Here is a 19,037-nt window from a genome sequence, read left to right as displayed (position 1 = left end):
TTGACACCTGTATAGCAATCTGCCTTTTACTGAGTCAGACTATTAGGCCATCTGGCTCAATACTGACCACGTTGATTGACAGCAGCCATTCTTCTGGGCTGCAGCCCTACCTGGCAATGCCAGGATCCGAACCTGGGACCTTCTGCATGCAAGGCAGAAGCTCTGCTACTGAGGTATGCTAAAGGCAAAGGGACCCCTGACCATTAGGTCCAGTCGTGGCCGACTCTGGGGTTGCAGCGCTCATCTAGCTCTATAGACCGAGGGAGCCGGTGTACAGCTTCCGGGTCATGTGGCCAGCATGACTAAGCCGCTTCTGGCAAACCAGAGCAGCGCACGGAAACGCCGTTTATCTTCCCGCCGGACCGGTACCTATTTATCTACTTGCACTTTGAGGTGCTTTCGAACTGCTGGGTTGGCAGGAGCAGGGACTGAGCAACGGGAGCTCACCCCGTCGCGGGGATTTGAACCGCCAACCTTCTGATCGGCAAGCCCTAGGCGCTGTGGTTTAACCCAGAGCGCCACCCTGCACTACCCTTTATCCAGTGGATTTTCCTAGGCAGTGAACGCCACCACCATTGCTTTCTGTAGACTTTATGCTAATGGCGTTAGGTGTGCTTAAGTTTGTGTCACTTGGGAAGCGGTGGCCTTCCAGAAGCTTCCGGACTGAACCAGTCCCTGCCTATTGGCTAGGATGGATGGGAGATGGGAGTCCAGGAACATCCCAACCCCGTGTTAGATAAAAATAAATAAGTGAATAGATTATGGCTCAGTGTGAGGAAAGGGCAGGGCTGGATTTAGGTTTGATGAGGCCCTAAGCTACTTTATATGTCCAGCTATCCTTTGTCCACAAATTGTCACTGTTCTTTGTGCTGAATATATTCTATAGGGTAATTTATGGACCTAATAGGTCTCTAACACCATTTGCACATGTTGCCTTGCAACCAGTCCATGCAGAATGTAGACACCCTATATATAGAAATGAGCAAACCAGTGATATTTTAGGGAGCAGGCTAGCAGGCGGGGCCCATTACTTACATCATAGGAGCCTACACAACACAAAACACTGCTGCTGTATGTAGGTTTTATTTAATTTGTTTTTTATCTTAAATTTTGGAAATGTACATCCAGGTGTTTTTTCCCTTTAAATTTATTGTGGGCCCCCAAGAGAGTGGGGCCCTAAGCTATAGCTTGTTTAGCTTATACATAAATCTGGCACTGGGAAAGGGGTTGAGGCTGGGACAGTAAACACTTCTCCTCACACTCAGAACTTTTCCTCCAGAGACTCCTGCCTGTCTTTCGCTGATAAAGGATCGCCAGGAAACTCCTTTTTTTATAATAATTTTTATTGAGCAAACTCCTTGTTATCCTCCTCCTCCCCTACTCTTGCCAATTAGCTTTCCTGTCCTGCCTGTTCCCTGCCTAGGCCTTTACTTGCAAACAGGCTGTTACTCACAGCAAGCAAATAGCCCAGTGGAGAGCTAATAGCTCGCGGGCGATTCTCATTAAACCAGTGCAAGAAGGAAAGGATATCTTTTTGGTAACTGCTATGTTGCAGTTCCTGTCTGGTTTGGGGGTGGGGTGGGGCCCTTACATTGCCTCTTATTTATCACCATCATCATCCTTGTTGTTTTTTAAGCACGTTTAATTTGGCTCTTAAGAGGAGCCAAATTAGCTGTCACCTATGTTTTGCACGGAGGGACACGGGTGGCACTGTGGGTTAAACCACAGAGCCTAGGACTTGCCGATCAGAAGGTCGGCAGTTCAAATCCCCGCAATGGGGTGAGCTCCTGTTGCTCGGTCCCTGCTCCTGCCAACCTAGCAGCTCGAAAGCACGTCAAAGTGCAAGTAGATAAATAGGTACTACTCTGGTGGGAAGGTGAACGGCGTTTCTGTGTGCTGCTCTGGTTCGCCAGAAGCGGCTTAGTCATGCTGGCCACATGACCCGGAAGCTGTACGCCGGCTCCCTCGGCCAATAAAGCGAGATGAGCGCTGCAACCCCCGAGTCGGCCACGACTGGACCTAATGGTCAGGGTTCCCTTTACCTTTACCTATGTTTTGTCCAAAATTGGTTTTGTTTGCCATGGCAAAAGGCAAGGAGTTATGGAGAACCCCTGCCCAGTGAAGCCGTCCCCTCTCCAACAACAACAACAACAACAACAACAACAACAACAACAACAACAACAAAAGGTTTCTAAATATTTTTCAGGTATTGCCCTACAGCTACAGGGGCTAGAAATTTTTTCGAATAAAATAGAAACAGATTCTCAGGAAGCTGCATTTGCTGTTGGATACAAAAGGTGGCACTGTGGTTAAACCACAGAGCCTAGGTCTTGCCGATCAGAAGGTCATCAGTTTGAATCCCCGTGACGGGGTGAGCTCCCGTTGCTCGGTCCCTGCTCCTGCCAACCTAGCAGTTCGAAAGCACGTCAAAGTGCAAGTAGATAAATAGGTACCACTCCAGCGGGAAGGTAAACGGCATTTCCGTGCGCTGTTTTGGTTTGCCAGAAGCGGCTTAGTCATGCTGGCCACATGACCTGGAAGCTGTACGCCGGCTCCCTCGGCCAATACAGCAAGATGAGTGCCGCAACCCCAGAATCAGTCACAACTGGACCGAATGGTCAGGGGTCCCTTTACCTTTACAAAAGGTGCTTTACCAGTGAGATTGTAGAAGCACAGGGAATGTGCACTGCTGATTTTTAAAACCCATATCCTTAACCACCACTGTATCCCCTCTTTTAGCATTACTTATACACTGAACCATTGCTCCTCTCCAACACCACCTATTCCTTCCTTATCTCTGTGCCTCCTTCTTCATTCCCATAGACCTTGGATGACCTGGAAGAGCGAGTCAAAGAAGCTGGGATCGAGATCACTTTCCGCCAGAGCTTCTTCTCTGACCCTGCTGTGCCCGTCAAGAATCTGAAGGTGATCTTGGCTGCAAGGGGTTGTGTGAGGGGTGGGTGCGCACTTACCGCAGGTTTAGAGATCCCTGTCAGCAGGGAGGGCAGAGGGACTGAGCTCTGCTCCACCCAAACCCCCTTCAACAAGGGTGGGTGGAACATTCAGATTGCTTTGAATCTGTGTCTTTTGCACGTGCCAGATCTGTGCTTTTTTCCGCCTGGGACAGCTTCAGGCTGTTGTGGGGCAGGGACGGGCTCGTGCGGAGTTTTGTCCCAGTGTACATATTGCAATCGGACAGCAGAATCCTAGACGTGTTTGCTGGAAGATAAGCTTCAGCGTCTTCAGTGGGGCTTTCTCCCGAGTAAGTGTGCTCCAGGTGGCAGCCGCAAGGAGGGTTCATAACCACGAGCCACATCCCTTTGGTCTCGGCTAACCTCTAGAGCAGGCGTTATCAACCTTTTCAGACCCAGGGCCCACCTTTAACGCAAACATGCGTTTGGGGACCCACTTCTTAATCGTTTGACATATATCCGCAGGGTGATACTTCTTCTCTGGCGATCACTTGTAGCCGAGTAAGATTGCCTTCCATAAACACAGTTTTAACAATGAGTCCATAAGAGACTGTGGAGGCCAATTCTGGATTCACACGTCCTTCCACAGTGTGGACATTGGTTTCCGGGCAGGAGTTGATCATGGTGTGGATTTGCCAAGCGTGCCTTCCTCTAAGCATGTTTCTCCCTTGCGTCCTGAGTTTGGTAAAAGCTGTTCTCCGATTGGAGTGCTCACAGGCAAGTGTTTCCCAGTTTTTGGTGCTTATACTGCATTTCTTTATATTTGCCTTGAGACAGTCTTTAAACCTCTTTTGTTGACCACCAGCATTATGCTTTCCATTTTTAAGTTCGGAATAGAGTAGTTGCTTTGGAAGATGATAATCAGGCATCTGCACAACATGACCAGTCCAACGAAGCTGATGTTGAAGAATCATTGGTGATCTTTGCTTCTTCCAGTACACTGGGATTAGTTCACCTGTCTTCCCAAGTGATGTGGATGGAGGGTTAATTGACTGAAATTTTGAGAATGCCCTTGCTGTGTGTGTGTGTGTGGCGGCAGTGTGTTATATTACCCCAAGTGACAGAGTGTGTGTGTATGTGGGGGATGTGATCTGGGTGGAAGGAAGGGTGTCAAAACTTTCTTGCTTCCTTATCCCAACCTCCATTACTTGGCCGACTACCAAGGATGCTTTTTTACAGTTAGGGTTGCATCCAATCTTAGTCCCATTCAGAGCAAATACTTCGAAATTAATAGATAGGACTAACTTAGGTCCATGCATTTCAGTGGGTCTACCCTGAGGGAAACTTAGTTGGATGCAATCCTTAGATTTTGAAAAACTATGCCGAAATTTTTTGGGGGGTGTGTGCGCATATATACCGTATTTTTTGCACCATAACACTCACTTTTTTCCTCCTAGAAAGTAAGGGGAAATGTCTGTGCGTGTTATGGAGGAAATGCCTACGGGTGGCATGCCTATGGATTTTCCTCCTCTAAAAACTACGTGCATGTTATGGTCGGGTGTGTGTTATAGAGCGAAAAATACGGTGTGTGTGTGTATATATATATATATATATATATATATATATATATATATATATATTGTGTATATATATATATATACACACACACACACACACATACATATTCAGTTTATAGCAATTTAACAATGTGTAACACTTATAAATTTGCAATCTAATAACAGAGGAAAGAGAAGAAAAGGGAAGAAAGGGGGAGAGATAAAGGAACTGAGTTAAATCATGCAACATTTCTTAGATACGTTCGTTAACATTATCTGAGTAGCAGTTTTCTAATTATAAGAACGTAGAGATTCCAACGAGCCTGGATCGGGGATGACTATTAATAAATTAAATACTTCCTTTATTAGTACAGTCGTGCCTTGGTTTTCAAACAGAATGTGTTCCGCAAGTCCGTTTGACTTTCGACACGTTCAGAAACCAAGGTGTGGCTTCCAATTGGCTGCAGGAGCGTCCTGCAGCCAATCGGAAGCCACGGAAGCCACGCCGGACGTTCGGCTTCCGAGGCAAAGTTCGCAAACCAGAACACCTGCTTCAAGTTCCAAGTTGTTTGTGAACTACACTGTTCGAAAACCAAGGGACGACTGTATATGCAAGTTAGTGAAAGCTTTTAACTAGCAGTTACTGATATATTATTGAAACATGGATATCGCGTTTGAAATGCATGGCTGCTCTTGTAATTGGAACACTTTTGGATTAATTTTTGTAGATATTTGTTTACCCTGCACTTTGTCAGGCAAGTAGGACAGGAGTTAAACAGCCACTCTGCTCCCTTGCAATAGCCTTATCTTCCACAAGGTTGTCTGTCTAGGTGTCTGTCTGTCTGTCTGTCTTCCAAGTAGGTGGCCATCCCTACCTGCTGTAGATTCCATAGAGGGGCCTTTCGCCTTTTGCCCCCCCCCCCCGATAAACTTGGAAATTTCCTTCTGCTATTTTTTGAGGCGATCGTCTTTCACCATTACTGGGACTGACTGGAAAAGAAATAGCATTTTTGGCAAAACATTCATTTTTACTGCTGCTCTTTTTCCTAACAGGGAGAGATTCATTCTGCTCCATATTTCTAGATTCCTTTTTATCTCGAGCCACGCTTTTTCATAATTGTCTTTGTAGATATTTATATTTCTTGATGCTAAGCATATCCCTAAATATTTAACCTTTTTATGGACTTCTTTCTCAATACTTTGCTCCAACTCTTTTTTCTCTTCTTCCTTCCAATTTTTAACAGAGGGAAAAAAAACCTCCCGTCCACTTTCTGCACCCTAAGCACCTCCTTTGTGGAAAGGCAGAGTGTATATCAAAAGGTGTAATCTATGTAATCTATGAGATGGGCTTACATTGCCCCCTAATGCTTCAAGCCAAGCACGATTAGTAGGTGCTTCTGGCACACACACGTGCTGGTGGAGGCCGGCAGGGGGTAGGGGTGGGGCAGGGGGAGACAGAAAGAAGCCACCCCTGAAATTCAGTGCCTTTCTCATTCTGGCGGCAGCTGCCATCCCTTGAGCTGACAGATGGACAGACAGCGCCTCCCCCAATCCTCCTGACAGCTTCTGCTCAGGGGAGAACTGATGCCACCAGAATGAATGAGCCAGATACTGCCTCAGCACTTCGCCTCCCCTGTTGGGTTGGGTTTTCTCTTTTTAAAAAAAGAACAAGCAGTCAACGCTTGCAAGAAGCATCCAGCAGCAGCAATCGGAATATCGCTGCCTTGTTCCCTTTTCATGTCAGCGAGTGGCTGCATTTATCACTGCAGAAGAAAACAAGAGCGCTCTCTCTCTCTCTCTCTCTCTCTCTCTCTCTCTCTTTCTCTCTCTCTCTCTATATATATACACACCATATTTTTCGCTCTATAAGACGCACTTTCCACCTCCTATAAAGTAAGGGGAAATGTGTGTGCTTCTTATGCAGCGAATGCAGGCTGCGCGGCTATCCCAGAAGTCAGAACAGCAAGAGGCTATCCCAGAAGCCAGATCCCTCTTGCTGTTCTGGCTTCTGGGATTCAGAATATTTTTTTTCTTGTTTTCCCCCTCCAAAAACTAGGTGTGTCTTGTGGTCTGGTGCATCTTATAAAGCGAAAAATACAGTATATCTCGGAGGGAGGTCTGTTTGATTGGTGCAGATCTTATCTCCTGCCTACCCCAAAGACGGCTCCCTCTGCTGGTTGGGACCCTATGGGGCCAAGGTGGCTTATAGGCAACGTGGCCCCTTTCCCCTCACCCCAGAAACAGGGTGTTTTGCATCGTGACTTCAGATCACCAGGCTCCTCGGGAAGGGTCTATTAAACATTAATGAAAACTGCATTTCGGATTCATTGGCGCTCGCGCTGCAGGAGCAAGAGGCAGGAACCCCAAGCAAGAGGCGGCGCGTCTCTCTCATCAAATGCCTTGTCTCCTTCAAATATGCAGAATTCGCAGCTAGATTGGGCCAGCCGCCCCGTGCGCCAGCGTGATGTGCAGCAGTAAGTTCAGGGCGCACAAAAGAAAGCTCTCCTTTGCACAATGTACAATCAGCGCAGGAATTCAGGACCGCAATTAGATGGTGATGCCAGTAGCTTTGATGGTTTTGGGGGTTGTTGGTTTTTTTTTGGAAAGAATCAGACTAACTCAGATTGCTCATAAATAGCACTCCCATAATAAGAGATAGTAGCGGACCACTGAGCAGTGGTTGTCTGCTGGGACAAACAAGGCAGAACAACCATCACTTTCATCCTCTGCTTCAGAGAGTCAGCTTGTTGGCAGGGGAGTAGGAAAGGGGGGGCAGGGGGACCGCCCCAGGTGCCATCATGGGGGTGACAAATTATCAAGTAACAATTACTGCCCTACTAGGGTGGTTCATAATGGGACACGGGTGGCACTACTGAGCCTAGGGCTGGCTGATCAGAAGATTGATGGTTCGAATCCCCGCGATGGGGTGAGCTCTCGTTGCTCGGTCCCTGCTCCTGTCACCCTAGCAGTTTGAAAGCACGTCAAAGTGCAAGTAGATAAATAGGTGGGAAGGTAAACGGCGTTTCCATGCACTGCTCTGGTTCGCCAGAAGTGGCTTAGTCATGCTGGCCACATGACCCGGAAGCTGTACGCCGGCTCCCTCAGCCAATAAAGTGAGATGAGCGCCGCAACCCCAGAGTCGTCCACGACTGGACCTAATGGTCAGGGGTCCCTTTACCTTTACCTTTTTTAGAGTGGCTCATCAAAAACTTTTTTTTTGAAAATGTCTGCTCCGAAGATCTTATCTTACTACACTAGGTATTATATAGCTATATATGAACTTTCGTGCATATCAGTTAATATCTTGACCCTCCTCCACAAAAATAGCTGTTTACTCATGTAAACTATGTCGTGAAGGCTGAAATTTCAGTTCAGTGGAGCACTTACTGTTCCCAATCCTAACCCTGCGGAAAGCCATCTAATTGGACTTTAATTTGATTTTGACATGTTTTTAGGAGGTAATTTAATTATTGCTTGATTTTATACCAATGTTATGTATCTGATGTTAGCCGCCCTGAGCCCGACTTTGGCTGGGGAGGGCAGGATATAAATTAAAAATGTTGTTGTTGTTATTTCCTTTGTAAGAAAATATGAAATAACGTAAAACCATTTTTGCAGGCAATAAAAAACGTCAATGTGGGGTGGGGGGGGTGACAAAAATGTTTCCACACTGGGTTTCCACCTGACCTTCCTACGCCTCTGCTTGTTGGAAGCATAACGCTAAGCTAGGGAACTATAAGCAGGGAGAGCTCAGATCTTGCTTGGGGGATTCTCAGAGGCATCTGGCTGGCCACTGAGAGAATAGGATGCCATACCCTCCAACATTTCTCCGATGAAACTCGGGATGTCATTATTATTATTATTATTATTATTATTATTATTATTATACCCCACCCATCTGACTGGGTTGCCCCAGCCACTCTTGGCGGCTTCCAACATATATAAAAACATAATAAAACGTTAATTCAAATAGGTCTTTTCTGGCTCATAGAGACTATATAACAACCAACGCATCTAAAGCAGCCATCCTGATTAGATCCCTATACACTAAGAATCAGGCTCAATCAGTGAAGATAGCCTTGAGACTCTTTCAAATGAAAGTCCTCCCCCTTCTTTTGGTGGGCATTTCTTTAGGCTCCCGTAGGGATTTTTTGAAACTGGATTCTATCCAAACGCGATTCCTTAGAGCCATCCTTAGGATTCCCCCCTCGGTAGCGGGTGCGGTTATGAGATTAGAGGTCGGCTGGCAAGCTCTACGGTATGTGGCCTTGAAGACGAAGCTCTGGCTATGGCTCAAGCTTTGTTTTAAACCAGTGGGTATTGCCCCCTTGATACTGAGGGACGATTTCCAATCATCGTGGGAAAGGGAGGTCACTAACGAGGTTCAATCCTGCGGATTGTCTCACCTTTACCTTGAGTCTATGACGTACAATCAAGCTAGAGCTGTGATCTCCCGGAGACTGAGTGGCATTGCCAGACAAGAGGACATAGCCCAGGTAAAACCAGGGATGTTCCTAGGGGACCAGATTTATCGGATCTTACCAGCCCCCTACCTTGCAGAAATTCACTATGTGGAATACCGTAGACTTCTTACAGCGGCTAGATTAAATGTCCTTGACTCTGCGATATTGTGGGGAAGGTACAGGGGAGTACCATACGCCCAGAGAACCTGTCATTGTGCCATGGGTGTGGTTGAGTCCACTGAACACATTCTCTTGACTTGCCCTTCTTATGCAGAGCTTAGACAAAATTTTATAGACCCACTCCTATGTCAATCTAGCTTCCTACCCGGAGAAAACCAGGTTTTACACTTGCTGAATAACGTCACTAGAGCTATACCTTCCTTGGTGGCCAAATTTCTTTTTTTAGCTTTTAAGCGTCGCAAGACTATAATTGACTGTATTGATATGGGGCTATCTGTTTAGCCCATTTTAGTGTTGGCTAAGTTCTAAAACCTTCCTGGAGTTTTTAACTGTGTACTGACAAATGTATTTTTTTTACTGACTGACGGTCAAATAAAATGATTGATTGATTGATAATAAAACGTTAAACATTTTAAAACGTCCCTATACAGGGCTACCTTCAAATATCTTCTAAAGGTTGTAAAGTTACTTACCTCCTTGGCTTGGGAAGGGGCTTCACATAACTCCACACCCTCCAACATTTATCTGATGAAAATAGCAACTTCCTAAGGAAAAGGGGGACATTCCGGGATCAAATCAGAAATCTAATCAGGGACGGCTTCTGTAAATCCAGGACTTTCCCTGGAAAATAGGGACACTTGGAGGGTCCGGGATGCTGGACAAAATGGGCGCAGTTGTGTGTGTGTGAAGCAAACTCCGTGCTCATGTGTTCAATTCATTAAAAGATACATGAAAGTTTGAGTTATGGGGGTGATGAGAATGTGTTCATGAATTCAGCAATGCTCAGTTTATTTTTGGTTGCTGTTTTGGGAATGTTGTTAATACAGTTGTTTTATAGATTATGAATGTTGTAGCACTTTGTGAATCCTGTGATGCGATTTTTGTTACAATTGCGACGCTTACCTTATTTTTAGTAGTTCTGTTTCATAGGCGGTAATTGTTTCCTTGATAATTTGCGGTCGTTTTGCTGACGATTTTGTTAGTTCTTCTATATGATTTGTGCTGCATTTGTGACGTTCTGCTCTGTTATTGTCATCTGTTGCTTGTAAGCCGCTTTGGGATTCGTCTGAACAAAAAGAGGCATAGAAATATAACCAATCAATCTGCGATAAGTAATTGATTGCGCTTGACTCTGTGGAAACGCCCTCCAGCCACCTGACCCTACTTTTCCCCTTACAGCGCCAAGATGCCCGTATCATCGTTGGACTCTTTTATGAGACGGAGGCGCGGAAGGTCTTCTGTGAGGTGGGTGTCCAGGGCGGAGGTTCCTCTCTGGGAATACAAGAAGCTAGAGCGAAGGAGCTTCCTTCATTCCCAACTTTAACTAGAGATGTTGGGGATTGAACTTGCGACTCTCGGCAGGCAAAGCAGAGCTTTACCTACTGAGCTACAGCCCTTCCTCCTAGAATGTGTGGTAGTGAAGGTGAAGGACCTATCTAGGTAGGTCCCTATCTGTTACTAGGAGCATCAAGGACGCTGCAAGAGTCAAACGACAGCCGGAAAAAAGATTTTTATTATTTTGTGAAGCAATTGCTTGGGCACAAAGGCACAGACCAGCTCATGCTCAGAGTCTGGCCCCGAATTCTAAGCGAGCCAGCTTTTTATACATTTGCAGAATACAATCCCACCTGATTTATTGTAAACCACCTGATTTCTGGGAAATCAAAAGTTATAGTAAGTTCCTATTACCATGTAAGGTCTTGGCACCCTCCTTCCTGCCATGGCCTCACCACACCACAGCCATGTGCGTTCCTGAGTTTGCCTATCTCTTTACAACGTTGAATAATAAACGTTTGAGCCTGTTCCATCAATGCCAGCCTTGTTCTCCTGACGGACCTCTCCTTTTTAAGAAAGGCTTTTGCTATGGCCCTACACTAGGAGGCTTGAGATGAAATGCAAGCCATGGCATGGCCCTGACTGGACCACTCTACTTACTGGCAAACCTTCATTTCTCCTCTCTTGCGGCACTGGGGACAGGTCTACAAGGAGCGCTTGTTTGGAAAGAAGTACGTCTGGTTCCTGATTGGCTGGTACGCCGACAACTGGTTCCGCATCAAGGATGCGAATATTAACTGCACGGAAGAGGAGATGAGGGAGGCCGTGGAGGGCCACATCACCACCGAGATTGTCATGTTGAACCCAGAGAACACACGCAGCATCTCCAATATGGTGAGGGAGCGTCTCAGAGGTCATGGGAGGATAGGGAGGTGCGGGTGGTGCTGTGGGCTAAACCACAGAGCCTAGGACTTGCCGATCAGAAGGTCGGCGGTTCGAATCCCCGCGACGGGGCCCGTTGCTCGGTCCCTGCTCCTGCCAACCTAGCAGTTCGAAAGCACATCAAGTGCAAGTAGATAATTAGGTACCACTCCAGCGTGAAGGTAAACGGTGTTTCTGTGCGCTGCTCTGGTTCGCCAGAAGCGGCTTCGTCATACTGGCCATGCTGTAGGCCGGCTCCCTCAGCCAGTAAAGCGAGATGACCGACACAACCCCAGAGTCGGTCACGACTGGACCTAATGGTCAGGGGTCCCTTTACCTTTTTAAATGTCAAATGTTGGGGTTTTTAAGCTTGCCTGGAAGTCACGCTCCGATGTTTGGAAGCCCTCGCCGTAGAGGCTGGCTCTGATTTGTTGCCCGCAAAGGAAATGCACTCTGCAGGTGTTCTAAGGTGATGTTAATAATAATAATAATAATAATAATAATAATAATAATAATAATAATAATAATAAATAATAAATAATAATAAATTTTTATTTATACCCCACCCTTCCTGGTTCAAAAACCGGGCTCAGGGCAGCTAACAACAAATTTAAAACACTTAATTATAAAAGCAGCATAAAATACAGTATAAAAATATGAATAACAATAAAATTCAAAAATCATTTACATAATCCCCAGGGCTAGCTGGCTGAATTGGCCCTACTTGGGCCAGCAAGGAGGTCAGGGGAGAATTAGCTGTGGGGTCTCAGAGTGGGTCTTCATAAAAAGGGAGGGGGAGGGAAGAGAAGGGAAATAAAAGATCAGGCTGAATTCAAATTAAAGGCCAAGCGGAATAGCTCTGTCTTACAGGCCTGACGGAAGGGGGTTAAATCCTGCAGGGCCCTAGTCTCATGGGACAGAGCATTCCACCAGGTCGGGGCCATCCCTGAGAAGGCCCTGGCCCTCGTGGAGGATAGTCTGGCTTCCTTAGGGCCCGGGACCTCTAAACTATGGTTATTCATGGACCTTAAGGTCCTTTGCGGGGTGATTTTAAAAAATAGAAACCAGACGTTTGCTCAAGCTGCAGGTTATGGACAATGGTGAAAGCAATATACACTGTCAAAGGGGGCAAGAAACTTTTGTAATATTCCAAATAGACAGAAACCAAATTAAAAAATAATCCCTCCCAGATTTTTTAAGCAAGATTTCATTTTAATGGATTTCTGTCTGTTAAAGAGAGTTGATTCAAGTGACAGTTAATACTTTTAAAACTTTATTCAGTCTTAAGAACTTTACACCAGATCTTTGAGAACCCATTGGTTTTTTCTCTTTTACTAGGTAGGATTAACTTACGTATAATAATAATAATAATAATTTTTATTTATAGCCCGCCCTCCCCAGCCAAGACCAGGCTCAGGGCAGCTAACAACCAATATAAAAACAATTTGATCGAAATACAACTTAAAAACCAGATTAAAATACAACATTAAAACATTAAAATGCCATTATAGAGTCAACATGGGGTGGAAGGACTGGTGTGCCTGGAAAAACAAGACTTGCTGCAATTTTAAGGCTCAATCCTGTTGCAAAATCAAATTGTGATACAGAGGGAACTCATTATCCATCCGACCTTAACCATAATTTACATGTCTGGGGACCATTTTCAATCTTTCTTTTGTCCCCTACAGACATCACAGGAGTTCATTGAGAAGCTGACGAAGCGGGTGGAAAAATCCCCAGAGGAGACGGGAGGCTTCCAGGAGGCTCCGCTGGCCTATGATGCCGTCTGGGCCCTGGCACTAGCACTCAACAAGACCTCCACGGAGCTGGTGAAGAAAGGCCTGCGGCTGGAAGACTTCAATTATAACAACAGGACCATCACCGATGAGATCTACCGAGCCCTCAACTCTTCAGCCTTTGAGGGAGTCTCTGTGCGTGGCTCTTGAACCTGATCTCCTCGGGGCAGAATGTGGATGTTTGGGAATTAGGAATGCCCACATATCTGTCTGTCTGTCTGTCTGTCTGTCTGTCTAGTATTTGTATGCCACCCTGAAACTTGGGAGACCCTGTGTTAATATGCACAGTGCTTTTTTTCCTTAAAAAATGTTTAGGGGTACTCTCGTTTTGACTCGAGAAAATCACCATTTTATAGTTCAAATCGGGAAAATACAGTAAATGGACAAAAGTACAAAGGTTCACAAAATGTTTAGGGGTATGCGTACCCCTGTGTCCCCCCAGAAAAAGCACGGGAAATAATAATAATAATAATAATAATAATAATAATAATAATAATAATAATAATAATAATTATTATTATTATTATTATTATTATTATTATTATTATTATTAATTTTATTTATATCCTGCCCTCCCCGGCCAGGACCGGGCTCAGGGCAGCTAACAGCAGAGTATATAATACATTAAACACATAAAATCAAACAATCAATTATAATACATCTTAAAATCAGATTAAGATCAGAATAAAAACAGATGGCAACCCACAAATTATAACTACAGTGGTACCTCTGGGTGCAAACGGGATCCATTCCGGAGCCACGTTCACATCCTGAAGCGAATGTAACATGCGACTGCGCGTGCACGGGTCGCACTTTCGCGCATGTGCGTGATGTCATTTTGAGCACCTGCACATGCGCAAGCGGCGAAACCCGGAATAACGCGTTCCGTTACTTCCGGGTCGCCGCAGAGCGCAATCCGAAAATGCTTATCCTGAAGAGTATTCATCCCGAGGTATGGCTGTATAGGAATTGGGAACTTTAAATGATCACCAGGCCCAACTATTGAATATGCAACTCCATTTCTCTTCCTCCCCCCCAGGGACACGTGGTCTTTGACGCCAGCGGCTCTCGGATGGCTTGGACCCTCATCGAACAGCTTCAGGGTGAGCAAGGATCATTGTCGTTGTGCTGGGTGTGTTGGTTTCTCTTCTGACTCATTCCTGCAAGGCAGCTGTTCTGTGTGGCACATATAGTTTGGGCAGACCCCATAAGCCTGATCAATCCCAGCCTCCCATTATTCATTGTCTTATTATTTGTTAACTTCTTTAACACCCCTTCCTTTCTCCCTCTCTCATTCTGACATCTCTCTCTTCACCCAGCCAAAGGTCTGGACTCCACCACCACCCCTTTCATCCATTTAGGCTTTCCCTTCATTTTCTCTCCCCCCTCCCCGTTCCTTCCATGCTGCCCACATCCGCATGAAATTTAAGTTGAGAGTCTCAGGCCACCGCTAGGGGTTTGTTCCACTTTCCTACCCAGCATCAAGGCCTCACCTCCCTACTGTATGTAATGCCTCCTTCTGCCAACAGATGGCATCTATAAGAAGATCGGGTATTACGACAGCACGAAGGATAATCTCTCCTGGTACAACAATGAAAAATGGATTGGTAAGAGACTGACGTTTTAGGCATGGCAACCAGTTGTGTAACTCTTGCAGGACCCAAAATAAAAATAAGGAGTGATATAATGCACGTTGTTGTTGTTTAGTCTAAGGTTACCAGATTTTTTTTCAATGTATCCGGAGACACTTTTCAACTTCCTACTAAATAGATGGATTTTATCAGGGGACTGATTTGTAAATCCGGGGACTGTCCCCGGGAAACGGGGACGTCTGGTAACCTTAGTTTAGTCGTCTTAGTCATGTTCGATTCTCCGTGATCCCATGAACCAGAGCATGCCTTGGAAACTCTCACTTTCTTCTCAAAGCTTCTCCTTTTTTTATGTCCATGGAGTTTTCTTGGCAAAATACTGGAGTGGATCACCAGTTCCTTCTCCATGTGGATCACATTTAGTCTAAACTCTCGGCTATGACCTGTCCGTCTTGGGTGGCCCTGCACGGCATAGCTCATAGCTCCTTGGAGCTATTCAAGCCATTTCACCACGACAAGGCAGTGATCTATGAAGGGGATATAATGTATACAAAATAGTTCATACAATACTTTCAATTTCCTTACTTCTTGGGTTCATTTTATTTGTAAGTAGGTGTGGCTATTCACAAAAGAGAATGAAAAATTAGACTGTGTGTGTGTGTGTGTGTGTGTGTGTGTGTGTGTGTAATTTATTTACTGCATTTAAATCCCATCTTTCCTCCTAGTAGCTAAAGGTGCCATACATGGTTCTCTTACTACTCATACACACAGAGATAGATGATAGATAGATAGATAGATAGATAGATAGATAGATAGATAGATAGATAGATAGATGATAGATAGATAGATAGATGATAGATAGATGATAGATAGATAGATAGATAGATGAAAGATAGATAGATAGATAGATAGATAGATAGATAGATAGATAGATAGATAGATAGATGATAGATAGATGATAGATAGATAGATAGATAGAGACATAGAGAGATAAATATATTTAAAAACAAGTCAAGTCCCAGTGTCTGCTGAGACCAAGCTGCTGTAAAGCACCTTGGGCATAGCTGTCAACTTTCCCCTTTTTTAAAGGGAAATTCCCTTATTCCAAATAGGATTCCTCGCAAGAAAAGGGAAAAGTTGACAGCTATGACCTTGGAAAATATGTGAAACTGGGTTGAGTCAGGAGGCAGCCTATGCGCTTGTTGAGCCACTCAGGGCAGTTGCCACACAGCCAAACCATGCACACGGCGGCCTTGTTGTTGTCAGATTGGCTGGTGCCAACTTGCCCTCTGTCTTCCAGGGTCACAGAAAGGGGCAAGCAAAGCCATTCATGGGGGAAAAAGAAGATAGTCTTCCTGGATGGTAATGGTGGAAAGGACTATGAGGCCCCTGAGTTTCTCTGTTCTTCCCCCCCATACCCTACAGGCGGCGTCCCGCCGGCTGACTACACAAAGGTCATCATCACTTTCCGGTATCTCTCCCAGAAGCTCTTCATTTCTGTCTCGGTGCTCTCCAGCGTGGGTATCCTGTTGGCCATCATCTGCTTGGCCTTCAACATCTACAACGGGCACGTCAGGTGGGTAACCCTCAACCTACTTAGTCACCCACTCTTCTGCTGGCAGAGCTATGGAATAGCAGCTCAGCGAGTCATCTGCACCTGAGGAATTTGCGCAGCTGCTCCATTCACTTGGATTTTGTAAAGTCTGGGCATGGGGGGAAGCCTTAATAGAAGCTGAGAAGGGAAAACATGGGAGGAGTGCCGTATTTTCCGCTCTATAAGACACACTTTTCCCCCTCCAAAAACTAAGGGGAAATGTGTGTGCGTCTTATGGAGCGAATGCAGGCTCCATGGCTTCAGCGAAAGCAACGCGAAGCCTCCGGAGCGCAGCAGGAGCGCTCCCGCTGCGCTTTGGAGGCTTCGCGTTGCTTTCGCTGAAGCCAGGAGAGCAAGAGGGATTGGTGCGCACCCATCCTTCTTGCTCTCCTGGCTTCGCTGGAGAGGTGCTGTGCAGCTTTCCCTCTCTGCGCAGCGCCCCTTCAGCGAAGTGGGAGGAGAAATGGAAGGGGCTCCGTTTCTCCTGCCGCTTCGATGAAGGGGCGCTGCGCAGAGAGGGAGAGAAATTTTTTTTCTTGTTCTTCCCCTCTAAAACTAGGTGCGTCTTATGGTCTGGTGCATCCCATAGAGCGAAAAATATGGTATACTTTGATTGTGACGTCATGCAGATGCCTTATAAAAAGTGAGCTAATAACATGTGAGGCTAGGCTCCCAGTGTGGATGCAGATCTATACATTTTCCGAAAGGACTTGGCATCTGTCTTATCCCCCTATGCAGGACTCTGTGTTAGACACCATTTATCCGACACCACCATGGCTCTTGAGGATGCAAAGCCCGGACAACGTACCTTTAATCTGTTGCTCCCCATAATGTGAACAAACACAAACCCCTGTGTTGCAAAATGTGACAATCTACAAAAATGCAAACGCAACACGCTGGCTAATAACTGTTAGTAAATATATAATCGGTATGATGCCATTCAAAATATACAAATGTACAAATAAGCCACTTCAAAATAATATATATACAGTGGTACCTCGGGTTAAGAACTTAATTCGTTCTGGAGGTCCCTTCTTAACCTGAAACTGTTCTTAACCTGAGGTACCACTTTAGCTAATGGGGTTTCCCGCTGCCGCCGCGCAATTTCTGTTCTCATCCTGAGGCAAAGTTCTTACCCTGAGGTACTATTTCTGGGTTAGCGGAGTCTGTAACCTGAAGTGTCTGTAACCTGAAGCGTCTGTAACCCGAGGTACCACTGCAACTCCATAATGTGGGCATAGAGGGCAGCTGGGTTCAGATCATTTCAGATGCAACCCCCCCTCCCCCCCCCCGCTTTAGATCTCTCACACCTTCCGTTCCTTCACAGATACATCCAGAACTCACAGCCGTACCTCAACAACATGACAGCCGTGGGTTGCGCACTGGCGCAAGCGTCTGTCTTCCCGCTCGGACTGGATGGCCTCCACATCAGCAAGGGCCTCTTTCCCTTTGTTTGCCAGGTACATGATAGACTCTCTAGAGGTCTTGGGCATCATCTGTTGGACAGAGACCTCCCAGTTAGATCACGCATAGGGCTGTTTCTGAGACCCGTAGCTCTCTTCTTTTTCCATCTTCCCCTGGGATAGAAGCGAGAGCTCCCCATGGAAATTGATGGACGAAATCCAAGTTTTGACATAGCAACACTCAGGCACCAATTTGCCACCTCCCACCACCAAAAAAAGAGAGCAAAAGGTAGCAGGCAGTGGAGGATTTGATGTGCTTTCTAACTAGGAATCTGTGGGGAAATGGATTCCTTTTTTAATTTTAAAACACGTTTAGAGGTATATGCATGCAACTCGATGGAGTGCAAGGTTTCCGCTCCAAGGACTGTTTTGGGTTGCAAAACCAAACTAGCCTCAACCCTGCCGCTGAACTACATTGCAAGGCTTCTGTAAGATACTCTCTTTCTCTTCTTTTGCCACACCCATTCAGTCAGCAGAATAGGAATATTATTTAGCGGAGCAGACAATATAAAATCTTAATTGACCATTGAAGCTTAAGTTAAGTTGGTACGTCCTGCTGTATTTTACCAATGGGAAAAAGTAGGTGGCAGTCTTGACGCTTCCATTAGAGAATTGTAAGCGATGGCCTCCAACTTGGATGGCTTTGAAAGAGGATTAGACAAATTCATGGAGGACAAAGCAATCACTTGCTACTAGCCACAATGGCTATGTTCTACCTCTACTTTCCTAGAATCATAGAGTTGGAAGTCTTCTTCTTTGGCGATCACTTGTAGTCGAGTAAGATTGTCTTCCATAGGCATGGTTTTAACAATGAGTCCATAAGTGACTGTGCAGGCCAATTCTGGATCCACACATCCTTCCACAGTGGGGACCTAGGTTTCCTGGCGGGAGTTGATCACAGTGAGGGTTTGCCAAGCGTGCTTTCCTCTAAGCACGTTTCTACCTTGCGTCCTGAGTTCAAGTGTCTTCAAAGCCAATGACACCTTTGGTAAAGGCTGTTCTCCAACTGGAGCGCTCGCAGGCCAGTGTTTCCCAGTTGTCAGTGTTTGGCGCTGTAGTCTAAACCACAGAGCCTAGGGCTTGCCAATCAGAAGGTTGCGGTTCGAATCCCCGCAATGGGGTGAGCTCCCATTGTTCGGTCCTTGCTCCTGCTAACCTAGCAGTTTGAAAGCATGTCAAGTGCAAGTAGATAAATAGGTACCGCTCCGGCAGGAAGGCAAACGTGATTCCGTGCACTGCTCTGGTTTACCAGAAGCAGCTTAGTCATGCTGGCCACATGACCCAGAAG

The 19,037-nt window shown here is 45.8% G+C and overlaps 1 protein-coding gene across 1 annotated transcript in view; it reads left to right on the top strand.

Moving 5' to 3' along the window:
- The window catches only part of GABBR1 (gamma-aminobutyric acid type B receptor subunit 1), a 187,509-nt gene that overhangs the window by 144,515 nt on the left and 23,957 nt on the right, over positions 1 to 19,037 (top strand). Inside the window, exons 10-17 of the mRNA XM_081181814.1 lie at positions 2,824 to 2,925; positions 10,291 to 10,356; positions 11,089 to 11,280; positions 12,996 to 13,238; positions 14,143 to 14,206; positions 14,633 to 14,710; positions 16,118 to 16,268; positions 17,614 to 17,746. Coding sequence (XP_081037940.1) covers positions 2,824 to 2,925; positions 10,291 to 10,356; positions 11,089 to 11,280; positions 12,996 to 13,238; positions 14,143 to 14,206; positions 14,633 to 14,710; positions 16,118 to 16,268; positions 17,614 to 17,746 — 1,029 coding nt within the window. The remainder of the gene's footprint in view (positions 1 to 2,823; positions 2,926 to 10,290; positions 10,357 to 11,088; positions 11,281 to 12,995; positions 13,239 to 14,142; positions 14,207 to 14,632; positions 14,711 to 16,117; positions 16,269 to 17,613; positions 17,747 to 19,037) is intronic.

The sequence above is a fragment of the Podarcis bocagei genome (assembly GCF_964188305.1).
Source record: "Podarcis bocagei genome assembly, chromosome: 2".
Taxonomy (NCBI): domain Eukaryota; kingdom Metazoa; phylum Chordata; class Lepidosauria; order Squamata; family Lacertidae; genus Podarcis; species Podarcis bocagei.
The sequence above is the reverse complement of the archived record's forward strand: the minus strand, read 5'-3'. Positions and strand labels throughout refer to the sequence as shown.